Here is a 25,190-nt window from a genome sequence, read left to right as displayed (position 1 = left end):
GGCAGAGCCATAGGGACTCCCAATGGAAAGGGCGTTTACCGGAATTTGAAAGAATCTCAGTAGTACTTTTGTTCAGAATTGAAGCTAGACAACTGTGTAAACGTAGTTTTTTAGAAAAACATGTTGAGCCTAATTGTAATCTGTGCAGGTGTGAGTTTTTATTAATAACTTCCATTTTTTTATAGAATTGGTTGAATGCTATCGGAGTTTAGACAGTTTAAGAGCTAGTCTTTTTGTTCCATTCTCGATAAACTTCACAGTGAAATTTCAGTTTCACTATCTGAAAAGAAAATTCTGCAATCTTTTGAAATAGTAGTTCAAATTCTTCATTAATTTTTTCGACATTTTCCCAAGTTATAGAGTTTTGCAAAACTCCCTTTTTGCTCGCATTTTCACAAATCCAGCAGGACATGATTTGCAAGAATCTTCTCTATATCTGTTTATTTTCTTTGAGTCAACGAAGATTCTGCTACTCTGGTTTTTGAAGTACGGTTTTGCAAAGTGTTTTCTTTTTGAACCGACAATGTTAGTGTTGAGTTTGAAAGATTTTTGGCCAGAGAAAGAATTTTGACGAAATGTCAAACTCTGTCACAACCGTCTTGAAAGGATGGAGGTGATGACGATACTTTTCTCCTGTAGTATAGTTTACTTTAAGTTTTCTTCTGCATACTCTCCTGCTGTACGGATATATAGTTCTTGTTGAATAACACTAAATTGCAGTTTTTCAATATATTTTTCCCGTACGACTTTTTTTACCGGAATCGACCAGCAGCACTAGGTTAGTTGACCAGATAGTCGTAAAAAGAAGGATTCGAGGATCTCATGGTCGTTTTGCTATGAGTTAAAATGATGCATACATTTGACACTAAACCATCAGCTTTCGGAATTTTCAACTTTTTTCGCTGTAGGCGGTGGCCTTCAGGATTGTGATAGCTGAAAGTTTAATTACTTATCCAGGTATCCCCATTAAACCGTGGGTTCTGAGTTGTTCTAGGCCAAAAAACAGGAACTTTCAAACAAACGTAAGCTGAAAAATATGGTTATTATGAAGCTACGTTGCTGTCACAGGGGTTTTCGAAGAAAATGGCGTCAGTTGTGCGCTTTTTGTCAAATTAATCGTTCTCAGCCTCAACTATTTTTAAACATTTCGGAGGAACTAATAAAAACAACTCATTGATCAAAATTAATTCTGTAATTTTGCAAGAAAAAAACATCCGAAAAGACACACCAAAGATAACTTTGGTGTTTTTTTTCGAGCACTCCTTTCAATTTTAGCAGTATTTTATTGGGAATAAATGATGTTTGATTTTTTTGTCTGTATACCCTAAAACTATCATTTGGAAAAGGCGGTCGTCGATGCAGATTATTAACGGGAACAGGTCTAATTTTGTGCTTCAAACGTAAATAATTGAGTTTGATTGATCGTTACGTATCTTCTTTTTCTGTACTTTTTTGCTTTAAGAGCTCATTTGAACGAAGCATTTTGTTTTGCACGCATAAAATGTCTATAATTGCTTTGTTTCTGTATTTTTGTAACAACGCTTTAGCTTTGCATTATAAATTAACTACAAAACAGATATATTCTGTAAATTTGATTCTTTTTAATTATGTTTTGTAAATGTTTTTTTTCTCAATTTATGATTTATTCATAAACTTAGTCCTGTACAATTTTTTTGAACTAAAATTAATCGTCAGCACTGGGCTGGTTGACCAAACACTCGTAGGAAGTATGCTTTGAGGACACACGGTTGTTTTGGGATGAATTACGATGATGCGAAGACTTGACAAAAAGTCAATAGCTTTCGGAATTTTCAAATTTTTCTTCGTTTTCGGCAGAGGCCGTCAAAAGAATCAGCTGGATCTGGGAAATGGTCTTGTTTGGGTTACAATGGTCACTGAGTGTGAAAGAAAAAAAAGACCTATCCAGATATCGCATTGAAAACGTGGGTCGGGAGTTGGTCTAGACAAAAAAATTAGGAAGTGATATAAATTTTGAACAATTACTCTGAGAATTGTTCGCTACGCTATTTCAAACAGTAACAAACTGATGAAATCTAACTAAAACTAAAACAGAAAACTGATTTTGAAGTAATTTTTAGTTTAGTGTCTGAACGATATATGCTTAGATACCGAAAATCAAAGAATATTGCAACTTATATCTTTTCACAATAAAAAATAAGTGGATAACTTCAGTTCAACTTTATTTCAACAATTTGTCAAGTGCGTTGAATTAGCTCTACCAACTTTGAAGATTTAATTTGCACTCCAAATTATATTAAGGTTATAATGCACAAAATGGTCAATAGGCGGTGTCATAGGGACTTCGTATGGAAATGACGTGTACTGGAATTCAACAAATTACCAGTTGTGCTTTTGGTAGGAAATGAAGGTAGACAAAAGTGTAAATGTGGTTTTATAGGAAGATATGTTGAGCCTAATTGTATTTTGTACAGATGTGGGTTTTGCTGAGTTTGCAAAATAATTTCCAGTTTTTTTACAGAAGTGAGTGGATGGGGCCCGAGTTTAGACAGTTTCAGAGATTCGAGCTAGTCTTTTCCTCCCGATCTTGATATGCTTTGAACAAGTTTTTGGTTTTATTATATGAAATGATAACTCTCCACTTTTTTTAGGTAGTGATTCAAATTATTCATCTATTTTGTCAACGTTTCTCTTGGTTATAGAATTTTGCACTTTTTTCCTCACGCTTTCACAAATTTAACTGAACATGATTAGCGAGGATTAGCTGAGTAGTATTCAACACAAAAATTTTCATGGTATAGAATCTCCTCTTTATCTCTATCTTTTCTTGGAGTCAGTAAAGCTTCTGCTAGTCTGGTTTTTGAGGTACGGTTTTACAAATTGTTTTCTTTTTCGGTCGACAATGTTACCTGTGAATTTGAAAAAATTATGAGCTGAGAAAGAATTTTGATTAAATTACAAACTCTGTTCCAACCGTCTCTTTAGTGCAAAGTTGTTGTCACATCTTTTCTCCTGCCCGTAGCATAGTTGGCTTTAAGTTGACTCCCTTTTTGCTCGCAGTTTCACAAATCCAGCAGGACATGATTTGCAAGGATTAATTGAGTATATTTTATCACAGAAATTACATAGTATAGAGTTTCCTTTATATATGTTTCTTTTCTTCAAGTTATCAAAGCTTCTGCTACTCTGACTTTGAGGTATCGTTTTGCAAAGTGTTTTTTGTTTGAATCAACAATGTTCAATGTTTAAACAATGTTTAAATTTGAAAGGATTTGACCTGAGAAAGAAATTTGATTAAATGACAAACATTGCCCCAACCGTCTCTAAATGGTGGAGGTGGGCATAGCTTCTCTCTTGTGGTAAAGCTGACTTTAAATTTCCTTCTGTATACTCTCCTGTACGGATACATAGTTGTTGAGCATCACTAAATTGCACTTTTTCAATATTTTACTACAAAACTACTTTTTTAAAGCGGAAACCGGAATCGACAGCAATACTAGGTTAGTTGACCAGACATCCGTAAAAGAGTGCTTGGAGGACTTCACAGTCGTTTTGTTATGAGTTACACTGATACATACAATTGACAATAAATCATCAGCTGGTTGGATGATTTTACAGTGCAATTTTACAGAACTGGTTGGATGCGACACGAGCTTAGTCAGTTTCAAAAATTCGAGCTATTCTTTTCTGCTAATCTCGATAGGCTTCAAAGCAAAAATTCAACATCACTATCTGAAAAAATAAGTGTGCAATGTTTTAAATAGTAATTCAAATTTTTCATCAACCTTTTCAACGTTTTTCCAAACTATTGAGATTTGCAAAAACGCCCTTTTTCCTCTCTCTTTCGCAAATTTAGCAGGACATGATTGGCGATGATTAGTTGAGTAGCTTCTATCACAGAAATTATATGGTATAGAACTCCTTTATATATGTTTCTTTTCTTCAAGTCATCAAAGCTTCTGCTACTCTGATTTTGAGGTATGGTTTTGCAAAGTGTTTTCTGTTTGAAACGACAATGTTACTTATAAATTTGAAAGACTTTTGAACTGAGAAAGAAATTTGATTAAATGACAAACACTGCCCTCACCGTCTCTAAATGGTGGAAGTGGGGCATAGCTTCTCTCTTGTGGTATAGCTGACTTTAAATTTCCTTCTGTATACTCTCCTGTACGGATACATAGTTGTTGAGCATCACTAAATTGCACTAAGTTTTTCAATATTTTACTACAGTACGACTTTTTTAAACCGGAAACCGGAATCGACAGCAATACTAGGTTAGTTGACCAGACATCCGTAAAAAGAGTGCTTGGAGGACTTCACAGTCGTTTTGTTATGAGTTACACTGATACATACATTTGACAATAAACCATCAGCTTCCCCATTTTTCATTTTTTTTTGCTTCGGGTGGTGGCCTTGAAAAGCCTCGGTTCGATCTGGGAAATGGATTTGTTCGGGTCACAATTGACCTTAATTGTGATAGCTAAAACGTTGATTGACGTATAGAGGTATCACCATTAAAACGTGGGTCTGGAATTGGTCTAAGCCAAAAAGCAGAAATTTTATAAGTTTTGAACAAAAACTGTGCCTCAGAATTGTTGGCTACGCCATTCGAAATGATATTGTACTATTGAACTATATATAAAATTAAACCACGATTGAATTTAAAGTAATTTGTTGTTTATTTTCTGACTGAGATAAGCTCAGGTACCTAAGCTCAAAGAATATTGCAACTGATATCTTTCGACTATTAAAATAAGTGCGTAATTTCACTTCACATTCATTTCAACAAAATGTCAAGTGCATGATATTTGAATTGTTTTCGAGGAGCTAGTTCAAACTTATAATAATAAGATGCACAGAATGGTTATTAGGCAGAGCCATAGGGACTCCCAATGGAAATGGCGTTTACCGGAATTCGAAAGAATCTCAGTAGTACTTTTGTTCAGAATTGAAGCTAGACAACATTGTAAACGTAGTTTTATAGAAAAACATGTTGAGCCTAATTGTAATCTGTGCAGGTGTGAGTTCTTATTAATAACTTCCATTTTTTTATAGAATTGGTTGAATGCGATCGGAGTTTAGACAGTTTTAGAGCTAGTCTTTTTGTTCCATTCTCGATAAGCTTCACAGTGAAATTTCAGTTTCACTATCTGAAAAGAAAATTCTGCAATCTTTTGAAATAGTAATTCAAATTTTTCATCAACCTTTTCAACGTTTTTCCAAACTATTGAGATTTGCAAAAACGCCCTTTTTCCTCTCTCTTTCGCAAATTTAGCAGGACATGATTGGCGATGATTAGTTGAGTAGCTTCTATCACAGAAATTATATGGTATAGAACTCCTTTATATATGTTTCTTTTCTTCAAGTCATCAAAGCTTCTGCTACTCTGATTTTGAGGTATGGTTTTGCAAAGTGTTTTCTGTTTGAAACGACAATGTTACTTATAAATTTGAAAGACTTTTGAACTGAGAAAGAAATTTGATTAAATGACAAACACTGCCCTCACCGTCTCTAAATGGTGGAAGTGGGGCATAGCTTCTCTCTTGTGGTATAGCTGACTTTAAATTTCCTTCTGTATACTCTCCTGTACGGATACATAGTTGTTGAGCATCACTAAATTGCACTAAGTTTTTCAATATTTTACTACAGTACGACTTTTTTAAACCGGAAACCGGAATCGACAGCAATACTAGGTTAGTTGACCAGACATCCGTAAAAAGAGTGCTTGGAGGACTTCACAGTCGTTTTGTTATGAGTTACACTGATACATACATTTGACAATAAACCATCAGCTTCCCCATTTTTCATTTTTTTTTGCTTCGGGTGGTGGCCTTGAAAAGCCTCGGTTCGATCTGGGAAATGGATTTGTTCGGGTCACAATTGACCTTAATTGTGATAGCTAAAACGTTGATTGACGTATAGAGGTATCACCATTAAAACGTGGGTCTGGAATTGGTCTAAGCCAAAAAGCAGAAATTTTATAAGTTTTGAACAAAAACTGTGCCTCAGAATTGTTGGCTACGCCATTCGAAATGATATTGTACTATTGAACTATATATAAAATTAAACCACGATTGAATTTAAAGTAATTTGTTGTTTATTTTCTGATTGAGATAAGCTCAGGTACCTAAGCTCAAAGAATATTGCAACTGATATCTTTCGACTATTAAAATAAGTGCGTAATTTCACTTCACATTCATTTCAACAAAATGTCAAGTGCATGATATTTGAATTGTTTTCGAGGAGCTAGTTCAAACTTATAATAATAAGATGCACAGAATGGTTATTAGGCAGAGCCATAGGGACTCCCAATGGAAATGGCGTTTACCGGAATTCGAAAGAATCTCAGTAGTACTTTTGTTCAGAATTGAAGCTAGACAACATTGTAAACGTAGTTTTATAGAAAAACATGTTGAGCCTAATTGTAATCTGTGCAGGTGTGAGTTCTTATTAATAACTTCCATTTTTTTATAGAATTGGTTGAATGCGATCGGAGTTTAGACAGTTTTAGAGCTAGTCTTTTTGTTCCATTCTCGATAAGCTTCACAGTGAAATTTCAGTTTCACTATCTGAAAAGAAAATTCTGCAATCTTTTGAAATAGTAGTTCAAATTCTTCATTAATTTTTTCGACATTTTCCCAAGTTATAGAGTTTTGCAAAACTCCCTTTTTGCTCGCATTTTCACAAATCCAGCAGGACATGATTTGCAAGAATCTTCTCTATATCTGTTTATTTTCTTTGAGTCAACAAAGGTTCTTCTACTCTGGTTTTTGAAGTACAGTTTTGCAAAGAGTTTTCTTTTTGAACCGACAATGTTAGTGTTGAATTTGGAAGATTTTTGGCCAGAGAAAGAATTTTGACGAAATGTCAAACTCTGTCACAACCGTCTTGAAAGGATGGAGGTGATGACAAAACTTTTCTCCTGTAGTAAAGTTTACTTTAAGTTTTCTTCTATATACTCTCCTGTACGGATATATATTTCTTTTTGAATATCATTAAATTGCAGTTTTTCAATATTTTATTCCCGTACGACTTTTTTTACCGGAATCGACCAGCAGCACTAGGTTAGTTGACCAGATAGTCGTAAAAAGAAGGATCCGAGGATCTCATGGTCGTTTTGCTATGAGTTAAAATGATGCATACATTTCACACTAAACCATCAGCTTTCGGAATTTTCAACTTTTTTCGCTTAAGGCGGTGGCCTTCAGGATTGTGATAGCTGCAAGTTTAATTACTTATCCAGATATCCCCATTAAAACGTGGGTTCTGAGTTGTTCTAGGCCAAAAAACAGGAACTTTCAAACAAACGTAAGCTGAAAAATATGGTTATTATGAAGCTACGTTGCTGTCACAGGGGTTATCGAAGAAAATGGCGTCAGTTGTGCGCTTTTTGTCAAATTAATCGTTCTCAGCCTCAACTATTTTTAAACATTTCGGAGAAACTAATAAAAACAACTCATTGATCAAAATTAATTCTGTAACTTTGCAAGAAAAAAACATCCGAAAAGACACACCAAAGATAACTTTGGTGTTTTTTTTTCGAGCACTCCTTTCAATTTTAGCAGTATTTTATTGGGAATAAATGATGTTTGATTTTTTTGTCTGTATACCCTAAAACTATCATTTGGAAAAGGCGGTCGTCGATGCAGATTATTAACGGGAACAGGCCTAATTTTGTGCTTCAAATATAAATAAATGAGTTTGATTGATTGTTACGTATCTTCTTTTTCTGTACTTTTTTGCTTTAAGAGCTCATTTGAACGAAGCATTTTGTTTTGCACGCATAAAATGTATATAATTGCTTCTGTATTTTTGTATCAATGCTTTAGCTTTGCATTGTGAATTAACTAGAAAACAGATATAATCTGTAAATTTGATTCACTTTAATTATGTTTTGTAAGTGTTTTTTTTCTCAATTTATGATTTATTGAATTAAAAGGACTATAACTCAAATGCGTTTTCAATCTCATTTTTTGAAAAAAAAACATTTCGACCACTTTATAATTCAAGTTTTGGAAAACTTAAAGTCAGTGAGCTTCTATGCTTGTACCTCTTATACTTTTTATCAGTATTTGAGAAAATAGACTGATACAAATGGTTCTATTAAAAAAAAACAGATTAGAATCTTCTCAGTTCTTTTTTTTATTTCCTGGAATATTTTCATATATTTCGGCGTTATTTTAAATTTAATTTCGACGGTATTTTAAATGTTTCAGTCACCCAGGCGGCACAAGCGACTGCTGCCGCAGCTGCTGCTCAGAATAGCCAAGGAGGGGCAAGGGCAGGTGCGCCTGCTGCCTCCACTAGACGGGTGGTGAAGGGACTCAAGGCCCCCAAGTCACTGGCTGCCAAGGCCATGTACAAGACAGAGCAGAAGGGACCCACCAAACAGAACATATTCGACGGTACACTTAATTTTTATGAGAAAAGATCATTTTATTTTTCTTCGCACAAAATTTTTCTGAAAGACAATTGCAGCTGATTTTTATAATGGAAAACTTTTACAGAGTAGCAAAAGCATTTCTAAAACAAATTGTGGCGGCGCAATTTTCAGAACCATGAATTTAGTTTCTGCTATGTGCGAGCTATGGACTCCTATGGTAAAATGCAAAAACTTTAACCCAAGTTTCGAAAAAAGTTTATTTTGAAAAATTGAAACTATTTTGTCGAAAATTTGATAATAAGAAAACAAGGAATTTCACAGAATAGTCTCGAACTGCAGTATTTGGATCGGCAGGCTCTTGATAACCAATTTAACCATTTGTTCAGCTTGCACCTTCAGTCACGAAAACTAATTCAAAATTGAATTCCCAATAAAAATGCGTTATAATCAAATCTCGACCCTATTCATAAAAGCATTTTTTAATGAGCATTTTTTAAAATCTTCGGTTAAAACCCGATGCTTTTTCTCAATATTTGGTCATCCTTTGAAGTTATTATAATTTGGCATCAAATGAGCGTTTAAATTTCTTGTATGATTTGGGAACTTACAATAAATGCCATCATAAGTACCAAAAAGGGGTCACTTTGAGTAGTCAGCGCTCAAAACCATGAAAAAAAAATGTTCCTAAATCCGTCTTTGACCATGAATACTTCAGATTGTTTGCTCTAATTTGTCTTCTGTTTGCAGATGTGAAGGGTGAGAAGGGGGCATTCGTCATGATGCCCGACGGAGACGTGATGAATGTGGGCCACGAACTCGAGATGAAAGAGAGATGTAAGCAACAAGGGCACAGCCATACTAACTCTTTCTTTTCTGCTTTCCCGTACATTATAAAAAAATTGGAAATTAGATCTGGGCATCTTAAAATTTTTCCTATTTTTTATCACATACATATTTGTTCCAGGTCTGAATCTGGCCTTGAGCAGGTCTGCATTTATGATTAAATCCATACCTGCATCAGTCCTGATTCAGACATGTCCATGTTCAAACGAAACAAAGACCATGTCTGCACAAGATATGAAATAGGCAAGAGTTTCAGAAAGTCAGATCTGATTTCCATGTTTTTGTAGGGTACGAGTAGTTTGAACTTCTAACCCCTAAATGAATAAAGAAAATTGATAATTTCAAATAGTCTGAGACTAATGTCAAAGATGGTCAAAACAATCAAATTTATTTCTAAATGTACTTAATCAAAAACGGAAAAATGGCGTGATTTTTAACGAGTTTCAGTGTTTGGCTTGTTTTTAGTTAAAAAGGCTATTTTACCGAAAACAAGACACGTAACAAAACTTGAAAATCAATTCAACAATTTCAAAAAAACTTCATTGCTAATTCAGGGAAGTTTAACAACAAAGTTTAGTAATAAGCAGTAAGTAATTAAAATTAATCAATAAACACTGGGCATATCTGTATCATCCAGGTCTGAACATTTTAGTTGCAGTTCAGGACATATATGCAATCTCACAACGAATGGATTAACACTGGCCATATCTGTATTTTTCTTTTGTTTTTTTTACCGGTTTGCTAATATTTTTTTCAAATTGGCGTCTGGGTTTTCTACTCAGTTTTAAGAATATTTCGTCCTTATTATTTTCTCCAAAGCATTATCTCTTTCTTAATGTTTACCTGAATTTGTCTCTCTTTATTAGCTGATTAAGAATAATATAGTCACAACCTTTTTTTAAAAGAAAAAATCGAAGATTCGAATAAAAACTTCAAAAATTATTTAGGTTATGCTTTGGCACAAGAAGAAACCGAGTTTTGAATAATGAAAAGGTTTGAAGAAGTATTTTAAAAATTACTAATCAACTTCGGTTGTCGTTTCAGTGATTGAGAACATGATGTTTCTGTACAGTGCATTGCTCACAAAGGGACTCCTCAAAAAACTCAGAGGTCAGGCGGAATTACAATCCATTTCGACACTTTTCTACCTTGTTATGTACCCGTACCCAGCGGATTTTCTGTACAAGATCTGAAATTCTTCATTTCTTACATAAATTGATTCTCAGATCTGAAACTTTCTAGTGCTATTGTTACTGCTAGGAAAAAAATCCACGATTCAAGTAGAAAAACTGTATAAATAAAAACAGCTTTTGTATAAAAAACTGTATCTAAGATATAAAGAAACAAGAATTTTTAGAAACAGAAAATCTCATGGCTTAATTTGGATGGATTTTTTCAATATCTGTTTAAAATTTGCGAACGCACCATTCCATTCAGCTCGATTGTCATTGCCGTTGATTCATTTTTGACAACTTTTTGAAGTGAGCATTCGAAGACTAATTTCTGATGTTTGTGTATTTTTAGCAAAGAAGGGTCTCTATCGACGTGTGGCTCTCATCGCAGCTGCTGTACTCTCGCATCTCTATGGAGACTCTCTCCAGATGGACATTCGGCTAGCTGCACGTCTATTTGGAGCCCAACTCGCAGATCTACTCGGAGACAGTAAGATAAAAGCATTCTGATTGCAAACAGCTTCAAAAAATATGCAAAAAAATTTACTTAAAGTTTAAGAACAAAAATTTTATTGTTTCGAATTACGAATGTAATGCTTCAAATGCTCAATCGCGCAGTTTCTAAAAAATTCTGAAATTTGAATCAGAAACATTTTGGCTTTTTTAATTACGTTTTTATTTTCTAAATATTGAAGTCATTTTGAGAGAAGCGAACGTTGCAATGCTAGCATTAAGTTTTGTTCCGATGAATCATGCCACTGAAATATCGCCACTTTTTTTATCGGCCTATATTCCTCAATAACATTAGCCTATATTCCTTAGTCTTGAGCAACGATATATGACAACAAAAAAGCGAATAAGGTTCTAAGCTCTATAACCTACCATATAACAAATCATGGCATTCAGCATAATTTTAAAAAACGCTTCCCATAATCAAAAAAGTCCTGAAAACGCTACAACCAGATTCATCTGATTGTAGATGAGGAATTCGAGACGTATATTGACCCACTGACGGGGGAGGTTAAGACGAGGAGGAAGCGGAAGCCATTGCCAAAACTGGAAGTCATAGTGGATGCAGACGGCAGAATGTGGGTCATCACAGATTCAGGTCCACAATTCTTTAAACTGAGTAGCATTCGAAAACAACAATTAGACGAGAGTAGTGTCGCTACTTGGAATGTAGAAACTTTCGAGATGTCTTATATTGTCTGCTAATGCAAATAGATGTAGGACAAATTGGATAAACTAGGAGGGGTTCAATTAATTAGGTACTGTCTTAGTTCTCACTTAGTTAGTTATATAGTTATAACGTCGCGTGTCCAGGTAATTTTTTTCTTTCGATCATGCAGACCAGAAAAGAATTTTCCTGTGAAAATCATCATTACAAGGCTTGAATTTTGCAAAAAAAAATTGGTTGCAAATCTATAGTTAATAGCAAGAGCAATCATAAAAATTTCATAAAACTTAAGGGAAATTGGTAAATGATGAATGCTCCATTTATCATATACCATTGTTTTTGTTTCTCCTTACCTCATCCATACACATAATCCCATTTGATTGTCTAGGTGAAAAGATGGAACTGTTTAAAGACCCGAAGACTGGCAAGTGGATGTTCCGGACCCAGTCTGGCACCCTGATCCCCGTGCCAGAGAACCTGGACCTCATCACGGATCCCATCACAGGGAAACTATACTTGGCCGAGAAAAGAGGTACACGTATACATCAGAATCACATGCACGTCGAATATTTTTGACCAAATTTTCATCAATCATAATCCCTCACTGTTTATTACAAAGAGCTGTTGATTTGGGTGTTGGGGCTTTGTGATTAACCATCCCTCCCCCCTCCCCCCTTGGGGGAGGGGAACACAAAATGTCTACATTACGTAGTGGGATTTTGAAAAATGGCATATTTAGATCCTGGCGTGGAAATATTCGTGGACCCTCTCACTGGCAAAATGTACATCAGAACTAAGGATGGACAGAAACTTGAGGTCAGTTTATGATGGTAAACGTGAAAAAAAGTTGTTTATGATGGTGAACGTGAAAACTTTGCAAAAAGCTTCGATCAGAATGTTGCAACCACAGTAATCAGCGGGAAAATAAAATGACGGAAAATTTTTTGAATAAGAGGGTTGCAATAAAAGAAGCTTCAAAATTAAATAAAAAAATTGAAGTAAAAAATGTTAATATCAGATCAGGAGGACAATATTTTAGTGACTCAATTTATCATTAAAACGTTCTGATAGCACAAATGTTGGTAGACCAGTTTTTCTCGACACTGACAGAACTTTTTCAAAGATTTTTTCTTGGATTCCAAATCACAATTAAGACTGCTGCAATGCCAGACTCTACAAATAACGATTTCTTTGACGTGCTTAAAAATGCAGGAAAAAATTTCATAGGCCTTAAATGATTGCTAGCCTACTTCGAAACAATGTTTAAAAAAAATAAAACTCAAAAAGAAAAAAAAATTTTCATAACTTTCTCCTTCAGATAATGCGTGACGAAAAGACTGGGAAGTTGTTTATGCGAACTGCTTCTGGCAACTGGGTGGAGCTACCCGATGACCTCCAAGTCTACACAGACCCAGTTACTGGGAAGATATTCCTCGGACAACCACCTCCACGTGAGATAGTTCTTTTCCTTAAATGTTTTCAACTTGAAAATCAGAGCTTGGAAACGTTACAAAACAAATGCTATGAATTGTCGCTTGTTACGAAATTTGACGAAATTTGTTTTTGCCGTACAGCATACGGTACTTTCCTGAAGCTCTAAGCTACAGAGTGCACAATTATTTTTTCCTAAAAAATGTACCAAAAAAGTTATTTCGACTTGCTTTTATGCAGTTTTTTTATACTTTTACACTTTATACTTTATTTATACTTTATACTTTATTTATACTTTACATTTATACTTTTCAAAAAAACATGTCGGTGCTCAATTTGAGAGACTTGAAAAATTTGCTCCAAAAATGATCCTAAATGTTTTTGAGGTGATGTTTCAAAACCAGGTGTTAATTTCAACAACCAACGACTTCTTCTCGACGCCTCATCTTCTTTTTAGCTCCTCCCCCTATGGAGATCTACACGGACCCCCTGACGGGGAAGCAGTACTTGAGGACTGCAGATGGGGAGTTGCTGGAGTTGGTGATGGGGGAAGATGGGAAGTATTACGTCAGAACTGAGTCTGGGAACCTCAGAGGTATACACATATAACACATGGCTCTTTCTCAATATTACCCATTCGCTAGCTTAGTAAAAAAAAAGTATTGTATGCAGAACAGTAGTCTACATCACAGTAGAAATTTTATAAAAGAAAAGAACCAATCCAACTCACAAGGCTTATGACAATTTGCGGTCTTACGGCTAAACGCCACCTTTGCTTGTTTTTTTTTTCGAATAAGTATTTTTGGTGTTATGTGTTTTCGGTGATACAGACTTTCCGTAGGCTTAAAAACTACATAAATTTGATGAAATGATTAGCCTCGCTTTTTAAAATTAAATCGATTTAGATTTGCAGATACACGGTGGTCAATAGAAGATATCAGAAGAAGAAATAAACATGCGGAAAAAATTGATCTTCACTTTATTATTGTTACTTTTATATAATTAGTTTCCATTTCGAGATAAATTCAAGTTTTTTTTCAGAGAAACTCAAATTCTTTCAACGCGCGTTTTCTGTTTCAGCTCTGCCTGATGACATGCAGATGTTCACGGATCCAGTGACTGGCAAGACATACATGGGAGCAAATCCAGCTGCAGGTCAAACAAACCTGCTTTTACTTTGAATCCACTTAATGAAGCAGTTTCGATTTTAGAGTAATTGTACTTTGAGTGGAATATAGCATTTTACTTGTACACACAGGTCTGCTGACAAAAAAAAAACAGTGTTTGGAATGCATTTGCAGATTTAACGAGAGTAAACGACATCCCCACCACTCAAGAATCCGAAACGTTCGTCTCACAAAGGCGTCATTACAATACTTTTAAATTATTTTCTGCCAAAAAAAAATTAAAATTATTCTAAATTGCAATGATCGAACTATTTTGGGGTGAAGATAGTTTTGAAGAGGAGATGGCTGACTTTTTTTATTTTGCGTGGAGAGGTGAAGAGATTGCCCATGTGGGCATCAACTAATTCTGAGATGATGGTGCGCCAAAAAAGCGCATAAAAAAGAAATCCTGATGAACCACTTGCTTTCAAACTAAACCTATTGTTTTTTGCTTTAGGCTATGCGATTGGTGGCGGTGACGCGTTTGAGATGTTTACTGATCCAGTAACCGGGAAGACATACATCAGAACCAGAGACGGACAGATTATGGAGGTATGTAGAAAGACTCATCGTTACGACCAATGAAAGCGGAGATGAACTTCGTCTTCGATTTTATTTGAAGTTTTTTTTCCACAGCAAAATCAGGTAACAGCTCGTGATTTGAATTCCTTTGGGGTCAATAAAACTGGTTTGAATTTTTTGCTTTTTTGCCCTAACGTCGAGCGGGCGAGTAGGTGTTTTAATTGAGAACGTTTTTTGTTCAAGCCGTGTAAACTAAGTTTTACTTAGTTTAGTCGAAACTGTTTTCTTCGCTTCATTTAGCGCTTACTTGGCATTAAAATTTATTTGAAAAAATTCAGAATTTTTATTGTTACTCCATTACGAGGCCAAACTGTGCACTGGATAGGCGCATAATTTAAAATTTCCAGGCGTATTTCTACTTTTTCCTATGTCACTTGATAGAGATGATTTTTGGTCGTGTTCTCGCAAGTATTTGCGATGCATAGCTTCGCATGTGTAAAAACTCGATTTAAGAAAATTGAATTTCTTTGTTACGTCTCTGGTTCTTTTTCAAATAAATTTTACTTGGCATTAAAATTAATTTGAAAAAATTCAGAATTTTTTTTGTTACTCCATTACGAGGCCAAACTGTGCACTGGATAGGCGCATAATTTTGTGTCTGCAAGTTTCTGGATTCCAGAGACAAATTTGTAGAAATGTTCCTAAATCTAAATGGATTCAAGTTACAAAATTTCCGTGGATTCCGCGTACAAAAACCTGGAACGTAAAATTTGTCGGCGCAATTTTTGTGTCGCGGATTCAGCAACAAGTGAATATAGCTAGTTGTTCTAGAGTCCGCAAATGTAAGAGGGTTCCGCATAATCTAAATTGAATCCGCAAATGTTAGTGGATTCCGCAATTGTAAGTGGAATCTGCAAAAATGTAAGTGGAATCTGCAAGTATAAGCGGATTCCGCAAACTGTAAGTAAATTTCAGATTTAGTTGCTTACTGAACTTGCATAAAAACAATTAAACGCTACAGCTGGAACTGTTACCGATAGCATTGCGGATTTTAAGAGCAAGGACTTAACCGTTGTCAGCGGAACCCACGAACAAACCTTATTACAATGCTTGACTAAATTGGTGGATGTCAACGTATAGTAATTGGGTTACTTATCCCAGTAAGCAATTTTCGGGATCATAGTTTTGGAAGCACAACAAAAAAAAATTCATTATTTGGAGTCAATGGGTTCAGAGTAATTGGAGACACAACGCACAGCATATTGCCGAATTACGTCAGTATTCGCGATTGCATCAATCCCAAAAACTGATCTAGTTGGTGGACAGTGAATTCAAACAATGATGGAAGTGTTTTGAGTGAGATCATAGAGCAAATTCAAATCAAGAGGGCTGTTTTTTGCGATGAAACTAAATTGAAATCAAAACATGAGGGCAGTATTTAAGATGAACACACTTGGTACTAGTATAAGTCTCTCGAAAAAGCAACTGTAATAGACAGGTCCCTCATGCGTAAAGTATGTAAAATTTTGAAAATTAATTTGTGTATAAATTTTTTATTGCAAAAATTGCGCGAAATTTTTTGAGTCAGAATTTTTTCATCTTAAAATTGTAACAGTTCTATTGTTTATATAAAAAAACGCTCAATTCAACCTAATTTACGATTTAACAATGATAATTGGTTTAACCTATTTGTCATTAAAATTCAATTTTGGCGGTTTTTTTAATTATCCATCTTAAATAACGGTTGTTTGGGAGGTTTAGAAACATGAATAAAAAAATTAGTTTAAATTTTTTCATACGACATCTTTCTGAATGGGCCACTCATAATTATTAAATGTTCGTTGAGCTCTAATTGTCTTACTCTGAAGGGATCTGGGTATTTTAAAAGCACCACCCCATCATACTTGTACCCATTTTTGTAGAGAGGACAATTTATAACAAGAATACCCTTTTTAAATGTATAATTGGGAAAAATTACGGTTGGAGAAATCAAAAAATATATTGTACTCACTGAAAACCATTTCCACGGAGATTGGAATGGAATCCACGCAGAGAAATTGTAATCAATTAGCAATCTAAAGCCTCAACTTTTTGGCCACCCAGTCTGAAAAACGCAAGCATTACTGAGCGAACGAAATATCCAGTAAGATTGATTCAGTCACTTTTCAAACCGGCTTATAAAAACTAACCATTTTAATCAATGATTTAGCTACCAGATGCGGTGAAATTATGCGAACGCGAAATTAGGCAGTATTGAAACGGATGATTTCAGAAAAATCTCTGAAAATGGAGAAATTAGACTGACCGGTACAAGTGTCGGTACAGGTATGATAGAGGGATCCTATTTTGCCAGGTTGTTTTAATGAGCAAACTCGTTAAATCTGTGATAAGAAAATTACGTTTTTGCTGTCAAACACCCTATTTTTTCATTAAAACCTAATTTAATTTCGGAGGTAGCGTAAAAACTCATAATTGACAATTTTAACCTTTTTTTCCTTAATCAACTCACTCCTTGAAAAATTTAGACCCATTGTCCAAAAAGTTTGATTTTTTTTTCATGAATCAACTCACTCCTTGAGACATTTAGACTCCTTGTCCAATAAAAATTTAAATTTTATATGTTCCCTAGACGTGTTTACTACTCAGACATTATAAAGTTTACGCATGAGCTTGTCTGTGTTTTGATATGATGGTCGTTCCGTTTGAAACGTAATTTTTACGTTTTGGGTCTTGGGTCAAGCTTGAAGGGTGAGTGGAATTGCCAATGGACTAATTCAAGGGCCATTTGATTTTCGTACTGATAATTTTGCTCTTTTGCTTGGAAAAAAGTGTAACTTTTCTTGATTGTTGAGTGTTCAAGTATGTTTTTGGCTAGCGGTAAGACATTTTATTTTTTGTTTTCTCTGTATCCAAACTGAGTTTGGAGGTAGCTGTTATCTGGATGGTGTCAAGGAACATATGGTCTCTCTATCGGATCAGACTAGCCTTTAGGCTCTCCGGCAAGGAATTGAGATCAAATCTGGGTGTTTAACAGGAGTTGAGATCAAACTACTAGTATTTTAACTTGTTGCTGATGAACTCAGTAATTGAGATTGAAGTTGCTTGATTAAAAAATAATAAATGATAAAATTTAAAACGCTGCTATATTTATACATATATGTAATGGAATCAGCAAACAAAATGCGGATTCCACTTACAGTTTGCGGATTCTGCATAAAATTTGCGGATTCCGCTACAGCCCAATTTAACTATACCCATGTCTTTTTATTTGTTTGTGGATTCCATAAATTGTTCCAGATTCCGCAAATACTGTTGCGGATTCCTCAAATTTGCTTATTGTGCGAATGATTTTGAGCAGTACAGTGTTTTAAGTTTTGTTCGTGAAAGTCAAAACAGCAAAGAAGATTGAAGAAAAGTAACATTGTTGTGGAATCCGAGACAAATCTGATTTTGACCTGTTGCGGAATCCACTTACAAAGCACAGAATTCACTTACAAGACACACAAATCTCATTTGGCCTCGTAGTGTCCTTTTTTGAATGCAATTTTTGTATACTACGCATAATTTTGTAATATTCTAAATTATCATATCTTTTCTCTGATCACACCACGCCTCCAAAAAAAGCATTCAATTTTGAAATGAAAAAATATTTTACTAAGTCTTTTTGCATTAATGATGTCGGAAACCAACGGGCAACTCTTGGGTTGTTTATTGCTTCACCTCATCTTTTTTTCTGGAAAAAAGTAAAGAATCGACTTAAAATTTTCCAAATTTGGTCTTAGCTGAAATTTGCATCAAAGTCCAAAAGGACATTTGCAAAAATCACCCATACAAGGATCCAATTCAATTAGTTGCATCGGCATATTTAACAGGTCTACGTAGACCCCGAGACTGGAAAAACCTACTTCAGAACCAAATCTGGCAGATTGAAAGGTCAGCTTAATTGATTTACTCGAATGCGTTTCTTAAATGAAAAATATTCAATAAACAAACTTTTTTATCTTTTCAGAGTTGCCAGCTGACATGGAGTTGTACGTTGATCCAATCACAGGGAAAAGTTACATTCGGCAAACTAAAGGTCTGATATCCATTTTAAATTCTGAAGGAGTCTTTTAAACCTAATTGTTTAATGTGCCTTCATTTTATTCTGTGACTTTTTTCGATGTTATTTTTTTTTAATTTGAAAAACATAAGCTTCTAGAATCTTCTAGAATATATTTGATCAGATTGTTTCTTTTTGCTTGTAGATCCTGGCCTGGAGATTTTCACGGACCCAGTGACTGGGAAGATGTATATGCGCACTAAGGACGGGGAGGTCCTCGAGGTCATAGTTGGAGAGGATGGCAAGACATATTTCAGGACCAAATCCGGAAACCTCAAAGGTTAAAATCATGTCGACTATATTGACTTCTTTTTCGAATCATGGGCGTCTTCTATGCTCCTTTTAGTCCTTTTTTGGTGCGATTCGATTTCTACTAAAATGGTACTTAAAACCCTTAAAATTACCCTTAAAATGTTTATTTTTTAACAATTAGCGGCTGACTCTTCGCCATAAATCATGTCTATTGCTGACAATTGGTAATTTTAGATGATCTTGTTACATGTTGTATTCTTCTCACTACCTCTGACAAGATAAAAAATGAATCTTTCAATCTAGTATTTATTGAGTTTTTTAAGGCGAAATTTTTCAAGAGAAAAAATCATGAAACAATATTTAATTTAACTCCTGATTTGTTCAGAGATCGGAGACCACTTGGAGATGTACGTGGACCCCATCACTGGCAAGATGTACCTGGGAGAGAGGAGGAATCCTGGCATGGAGATGTGGACTGACCCGGACACTGGCATCACATACGTCAGAACTGCAGACGGTAAGTTACACAATCAAAGTACAAAGGAGGGTTCTGTCATCCTTGTGGAACCTTTTTGCACCTGTCCGCCGAATCAGTTTAGATTACTTACTGAGGGTGACGTTAGTGATTTGATCATATCGTAGAAAGATTCAAGTCAGCTTCAAGATTTTGGAATCAAGGCGAGTCCGAATAACCAAAGCGGTTAACATAGAAAAACGCATTATAGCAATTGAAAGGTCTGATGGACCAATGAAGTGAGTGTTCTAACCTGTCCCAAAGTAGGACAATCAAATTCCGTAGTGACACCAGGAAAAGAACAGATCAAGAATACAAACTGTTACCCATTCCATTACTCTTCTGTTAAAGTAGTAATATACTACAGGTTGAAAGATAAAAAAAATTAAAAATTATTGCTATAACTTTGAGCGTTAAAACTAAAAATGAAAAGACTTGAAAGGTAACTTAAATTCACTTATTATCTAATTCAAAAAAGTATCCGAAGGTCATTTAAGAATAGAGAATAGCAGGCAGACGGTACCTGTCAACTTATAAATTAACTCATATGTGATATCATTTTTAGGCCAGGTACTTGAGATGTGGACTGACCCGGATACAGGGAAGACTTACTTGAGGACTAAGAGTGGCCGGATTGTGAGTGAGGTGGATGAGAACATGATGATGTACACAGACCCCAAGACAGGAAAGAGATACCTCGCTTCCAAACCAGGTGTGCACTCCTTAAACTCTCAAAACAAGCTCCTATTTAGACGACGCCAGCGGTTTATCAAATGCCGATAAACAGGGTTTATTTAAATTTACCTGCAAAATCTCAAAAAAAAACGTGGACCGAGTTGCTCCCCAGAATCTGACTTTGATCCCCCCAACGAGAAAATCCTGAGCCCTAAATTCTCCCCACAAGGATTCGACACTCTCGCCAGCCAATTACGTCATCCAATTTCAGTTATTAAGCCTACACTATTTCTAACGCCGCCTTGGGAGCTATCATATAACAATTTTGAAGGGGAGCACGCTCCGGAAAAACGCAATTTTTTTGATCGAAAATTTTTCAAAAAAATTATCAAAAATTGCATTTTTGACCTGTTTCTTTTTCAAAATTTTGCCTGCGGAGCAGAAATGTTTCTCAAAATAGGGTCTTTATTGTCTTCTGAGGGCACTCGGAAAATCAGTTTGGTCGTCAAAAAAAAATCAACAAAATTTTTGAAAGTTTTTTTTGAAAATCTGGCCCTCCATCTTGAGAAAAACCTAGTCCTAGAGGACTCGATATTGTTCTTTGTGAAGCCATTGAACGTGATTTTTCCTTATTTTGCGTAAAAACAAGAGATAATGACTTGAAAAAAATGTTATATTAAAATTATTTTTACCTGTTTATTTTAGGAGCCCAGAAGGCGGGTGTTTTCACAGACCCCATCACGGGCAAGATCTACCTGCGCACTGCTTCTGGTCGCATCATTGAGGCCACCCTGGACGGACAGTGTGAACTGTGGGTGAATGCACTGCTAAACAAAATACTCCTCAAAGAACCAGCTGGACGAATGAACAGTTAGAATCAAATCTTCTTGTCACTCAATGTTTTTTTCTAAGCTCTCAGGAAGAATATTCATTTATCTCAGTTCTGTGGATTACTTAAAGTTGATGAGAGCTTTTAAAACATAATTTTTAAACAACTCCTTTCAAATTGAAGAAGGAAGTTTTGACTATCAAAGTCATCAGATACTTCAACTTTGCTGGTTCGACCAGTCGCGGAAAGCGACTATGTTTTTAGTCACCCAGTTTTATGTACCACCACGAATTCTATTTAGGGTTAGGTGTAGTATCATACTAAAGCCATATTAGTCGTAATTTCAGAAAAAAACTCGAGTGGCCTACATTTTTCTGTTTCTCGAAGTAAAAAGCGCAAAATTTATAAATCTGAACTCAAAATTAAATTATACTGGGGTTTTGAGATTATTTTAAGTTCTATTTACTGCTCATTCTGGCAATTTTTGACCTATATCAATTGCCCTTTCATTGTATAAAAAACAGCAAATTCAGAACAAAAAACGAAAAAACGTTCGCAAAGAAAATCGAAAATAATTTGGATTATTTTCAAAAAAAAATTCTCATTTTTTCTACAATTTTACTAGATTACCTTGGTTGGCTCATTTTTGGTTCTAATCCAATCTTGCTGTTTTCAGGAGTGCCGGCGAACTTCCAGTTGATTTATGACTCTAAGAGTCTCCGAGTGTTGCTGCAGTTGGAGAATGCCCACTTGATAGAACTGACCAACAGTCGGGAAGTGGGATTGAACACCTCTACCAACAAACTAAACGCCAAAATAAAAGGTCAAAACAGAAACCCTTTTTATGAGTCTGCATCGAAAGTTCAAAAAAATTTAAATCTGATTGTTTGTGTTATACGGCCCAAAAGTAGAACTGAGTTGAGTTGGGAGGGGAGTATATTAAGTGTTTCACCGACCAAAAAGAATGTTTCGACACTATAGTTCACAAACTTTAAGTGTACACCGGAAAAGACGCAGTTTTTTTGGTCTAAAATAGAAACGCTTTTTTCATTTGCATCTCAAAATTTTTTTGTTGGTTATGATTATGATCATTTTAAGGTTCGGCAGTGGTCAAAATTTCAACATAGTTGGTCCAAAAACTGGTTGATAAACTTTTCTAAAGCCTACCTTGTCAAAAGCTTCGCTGCACACGCCATTGGTAGAATAAAACAATTATTTTTATCGCTATCATTACTCATCTGTGATATATAGTTTTTTTTAGCTAGGCTAAAAATTGGTCCACAAAGTTTTTCAACACCCCCCTTCCCAGTAAAAAAAATTCCTGCGCACGCCAGTTATCTAGCAATCCATTGTTTTTTATATCTCTCAAATTATTCTTTTTTTTGGAAATCTTTGACCAAAAAATTGCGTTTTTTTTTCGGCACGCGCGTCCCTCAAATTTAGTATATTTTGGCGCCAAAGGCGCCTTTAGACAAATTTTAGGGTCAGCCAGCCAAACATGGATATCTGAAAAGAGTACAAAAGGGGACCCTTTGGGTCGGCAGGGGGAAGAATCCCTGAAAAAAGGAGGGGCCGTCCGCAGCCCCCCCCCCCCCCCACCCCCCCTAAATCCGCTGGTGGTCCTATTTTTTCTGGACATTTGTCATTTTCAGGAGCTGGTGATGCTGACTTTTCATTTGACCTTGACACCAGTGACGTGTTCTTATCCAGCGGGGCGAAGGGCAGGAGTACTGCTATTGCGTCAGACGGCAGTGTCTATTACGAAGCCAAAACATCTACCAGCTATGTGCGAACTATATCCGGGAGATTTCATGGTAAGCGAATCAGTTTTGAAAGGATAATCGGAGGTGAAATCGGATTTAAAATGTGGGTATGCTAGCCTTGAAGGATGTTTTTCACATTCCACACTTTTGCAAAAGGGGGAGATTCGTTACTCGGTACGAAATTCACACATGTTTTGACCGTTGAATTAGTTCTTCATAGGGGTGGCAATTTGTTACAAGGTACAATTGGGGAAGACGGATAGTTAAAAATATCTGCCCTGGTTAAGCTTACTCTCTGCAGAGAAGCATTAAGAAACTCATAGGAGCATATTGACTCATAGAAAGCACTTGATTTTTGGAGCAAAAAATAATAACAACAAATACTTTCGGTCGCTTTTAATTTTCTATACTGGAGGTTTTGTTGAGGTACGTAACATGCGGTAAAAAACGATACAATTTAATTTTCGCTGCATGAGCTTCTTGGCCTGTATTACCAAGAAAAATGGACCGAGCCAAGTTAACATCCTAACTGGACCAAGTCGTTTAGGGGATGTTAACTTGGTCAAGAAAACCAATGAGAGTTTGTTTCAGAGTTGCCAACCGAGTCTGATGCTAGCTTGAACACGGAGAAAACTCAGGTGATGGTGCAGGCCATGGACGGACTAAAGGGTAACGAAGGATTCAACTACTCTTAGATTTCTCATTGATAGTATATCTAATTTTGCAAAACTTGAAAAACAATAATTTTATTACCGGTAGATAGTCAAAATTTGGATTTTCTCCCTGGTACTGTATTCTGTGACAGTTATCTGGATAAAGATGTCATAATTTTAGAGCTGGGAGAGGATGTCCTCTTGTATACAGAACCCACAAATGGGAAGACATTCTTCAGGACTACATCCGGACACTATACAAGTATATAACGCCACATTTAAACGGTGACACAAGGTCTGAATGACAGACACATTTGAACCAATAAAAAGTCTAGCAACAGTCGAAAAATAAGGACTGAGTTGTAACCTTTTCTTTAATTATTTAATTGTGGTTGGCTATGTAATCCAGTACGGATGGATAAACTTATCATTATTGATATATAGATAATTGTTTAGAACTAATGATAATCTAATGTCATGTTTGGTCAGTTGACCTTGTACGGCGTTAAGCCATTGTTAAACACTTACCAAGCTCAAGTTAAAGATTTCGTTTATCGATCCGTTCGGATTATATGTACATGCATTCATACGTAGAGATATGACATGGCGCAACCAGCAGGATTCTCGAAAAACCCACTGAATATTAATCCCTTTTGGGAGAAGGCTTCAGCCGAACCACCATTAGTGTGGTCTAAATGGGCAGCAATATTCAAAATCGCGGTACTTGCGAAAGACGGAATCGAAGTACGAAAACTGCAAAGGACTAAACCACCACTAGTTGCTCCTACAGAACCTATTTACGAATTGGAAATAACAGGGGAAACGGAAGAGCAAAAGAAAAACCGAGAATTCAGAAATCAAGAAAAACGAGTCGGTTGGAAAAACCACGTGCTTAAAGCTAGGGAGAAAGGAATTTTATGTAACTTTTTTTGGTGGGAGGAGGCAAATGCAGTAGTCCGAAGTTATATTTTTTTATGTCTTGGCGCTGAGGGCAACGACAGGTGCAGCAAAAAAGACCAGGCCTTGACTTATATACTAAGACCACAAACGATTTAATAACAAGTTTAGAAGATATTTTCGTAACAAACAGAATCGTAGCGTTTGATAGGTACAACTTCATTTGTAGGAGCAGAATAAAACAGAAAATCTTGAACAATTCCATGCGGACCAAGTCGACCTAGCTTCGAGGGCTGATTGTGGAGATCGAGAAGATGAGTGGGTGAGAGACATGTTCACCGCACATATGCATAACGAGAAAATTGCAGAAGAACTACCAGCTCAAACACGAAGACCGCAAGATGCATACGAATACGCAATACGCCGGGAAAAGGGTACTGAACATAGTCGCACGATTAAAATAAATCCATTCGGAAATCAACCAACAACGACAACATCGGAACCAATATACTATATTAACACGCGTGGCCGTAATAGTTATGCTAACAACCAAGGTTCACAGGGAAGTCGGGGCGGATTTCGCTGTCGACCATATCCACGTGGAACACAAATTACGAGAGGACGAAACCAACAATGTTACTCAAACTTCAATAATCAGAAACAATGTTGCAAATGCGGTAACCAATTTGGTCGAAAACACTTACAATCATGCCCAACAAAAGACAAATTTTGCTCAAAATGTGCCAAACGGGGTCATTTTGCCAAAATGTGTCGATAAGAAAACGTTAACTACAGGAGGGATCGCAATGATGAGGAACAGCAGGAGGAAATC

The 25,190-nt window shown here is 35.8% G+C and overlaps 2 protein-coding genes across 2 annotated transcripts in view; both read left to right on the top strand.

Annotated features, from left to right (window-relative positions):
* The window catches only part of LOC134857103 (alpha-soluble NSF attachment protein-like), a 396,564-nt gene that overhangs the window by 68,412 nt on the left and 302,962 nt on the right, over nucleotides 1-25,190 (top strand). The window lies entirely within an intron of this gene.
* The window catches only part of LOC134856841 (uncharacterized), a 29,379-nt gene continuing 11,986 nt past the window's right edge, over nucleotides 7,798-25,190 (top strand). Inside the window, exons 1-22 of the mRNA XM_063873163.1 lie at nucleotides 7,798-7,875; nucleotides 8,196-8,384; nucleotides 9,110-9,196; nucleotides 10,250-10,315; nucleotides 10,730-10,867; nucleotides 11,357-11,485; nucleotides 11,943-12,086; nucleotides 12,294-12,370; nucleotides 12,873-13,005; nucleotides 13,443-13,580; nucleotides 14,066-14,140; nucleotides 14,609-14,703; nucleotides 18,546-18,606; nucleotides 18,683-18,751; nucleotides 18,921-19,055; nucleotides 19,413-19,544; nucleotides 20,107-20,253; nucleotides 20,922-21,086; nucleotides 21,722-21,868; nucleotides 22,698-22,859; nucleotides 23,400-23,477; nucleotides 23,643-23,723. Coding sequence (XP_063729233.1) covers nucleotides 7,869-7,875; nucleotides 8,196-8,384; nucleotides 9,110-9,196; nucleotides 10,250-10,315; nucleotides 10,730-10,867; nucleotides 11,357-11,485; nucleotides 11,943-12,086; nucleotides 12,294-12,370; nucleotides 12,873-13,005; nucleotides 13,443-13,580; nucleotides 14,066-14,140; nucleotides 14,609-14,703; nucleotides 18,546-18,606; nucleotides 18,683-18,751; nucleotides 18,921-19,055; nucleotides 19,413-19,544; nucleotides 20,107-20,253; nucleotides 20,922-21,086; nucleotides 21,722-21,868; nucleotides 22,698-22,859; nucleotides 23,400-23,477; nucleotides 23,643-23,723 — 2,455 coding nt within the window. The 5' untranslated portion in view covers nucleotides 7,798-7,868. The remainder of the gene's footprint in view (nucleotides 7,876-8,195; nucleotides 8,385-9,109; nucleotides 9,197-10,249; nucleotides 10,316-10,729; nucleotides 10,868-11,356; nucleotides 11,486-11,942; nucleotides 12,087-12,293; nucleotides 12,371-12,872; nucleotides 13,006-13,442; nucleotides 13,581-14,065; nucleotides 14,141-14,608; nucleotides 14,704-18,545; nucleotides 18,607-18,682; nucleotides 18,752-18,920; nucleotides 19,056-19,412; nucleotides 19,545-20,106; nucleotides 20,254-20,921; nucleotides 21,087-21,721; nucleotides 21,869-22,697; nucleotides 22,860-23,399; nucleotides 23,478-23,642; nucleotides 23,724-25,190) is intronic.

This window comes from Symsagittifera roscoffensis, chromosome 1, assembly GCF_963678635.1.
Source record: "Symsagittifera roscoffensis chromosome 1, txSymRosc1.1, whole genome shotgun sequence".
Classification (NCBI taxonomy): domain Eukaryota; kingdom Metazoa; phylum Xenacoelomorpha; order Acoela; family Convolutidae; genus Symsagittifera; species Symsagittifera roscoffensis.
Note: the sequence above shows the minus strand (reverse complement) of the source record. Positions and strands in the feature narration are given on the sequence as shown.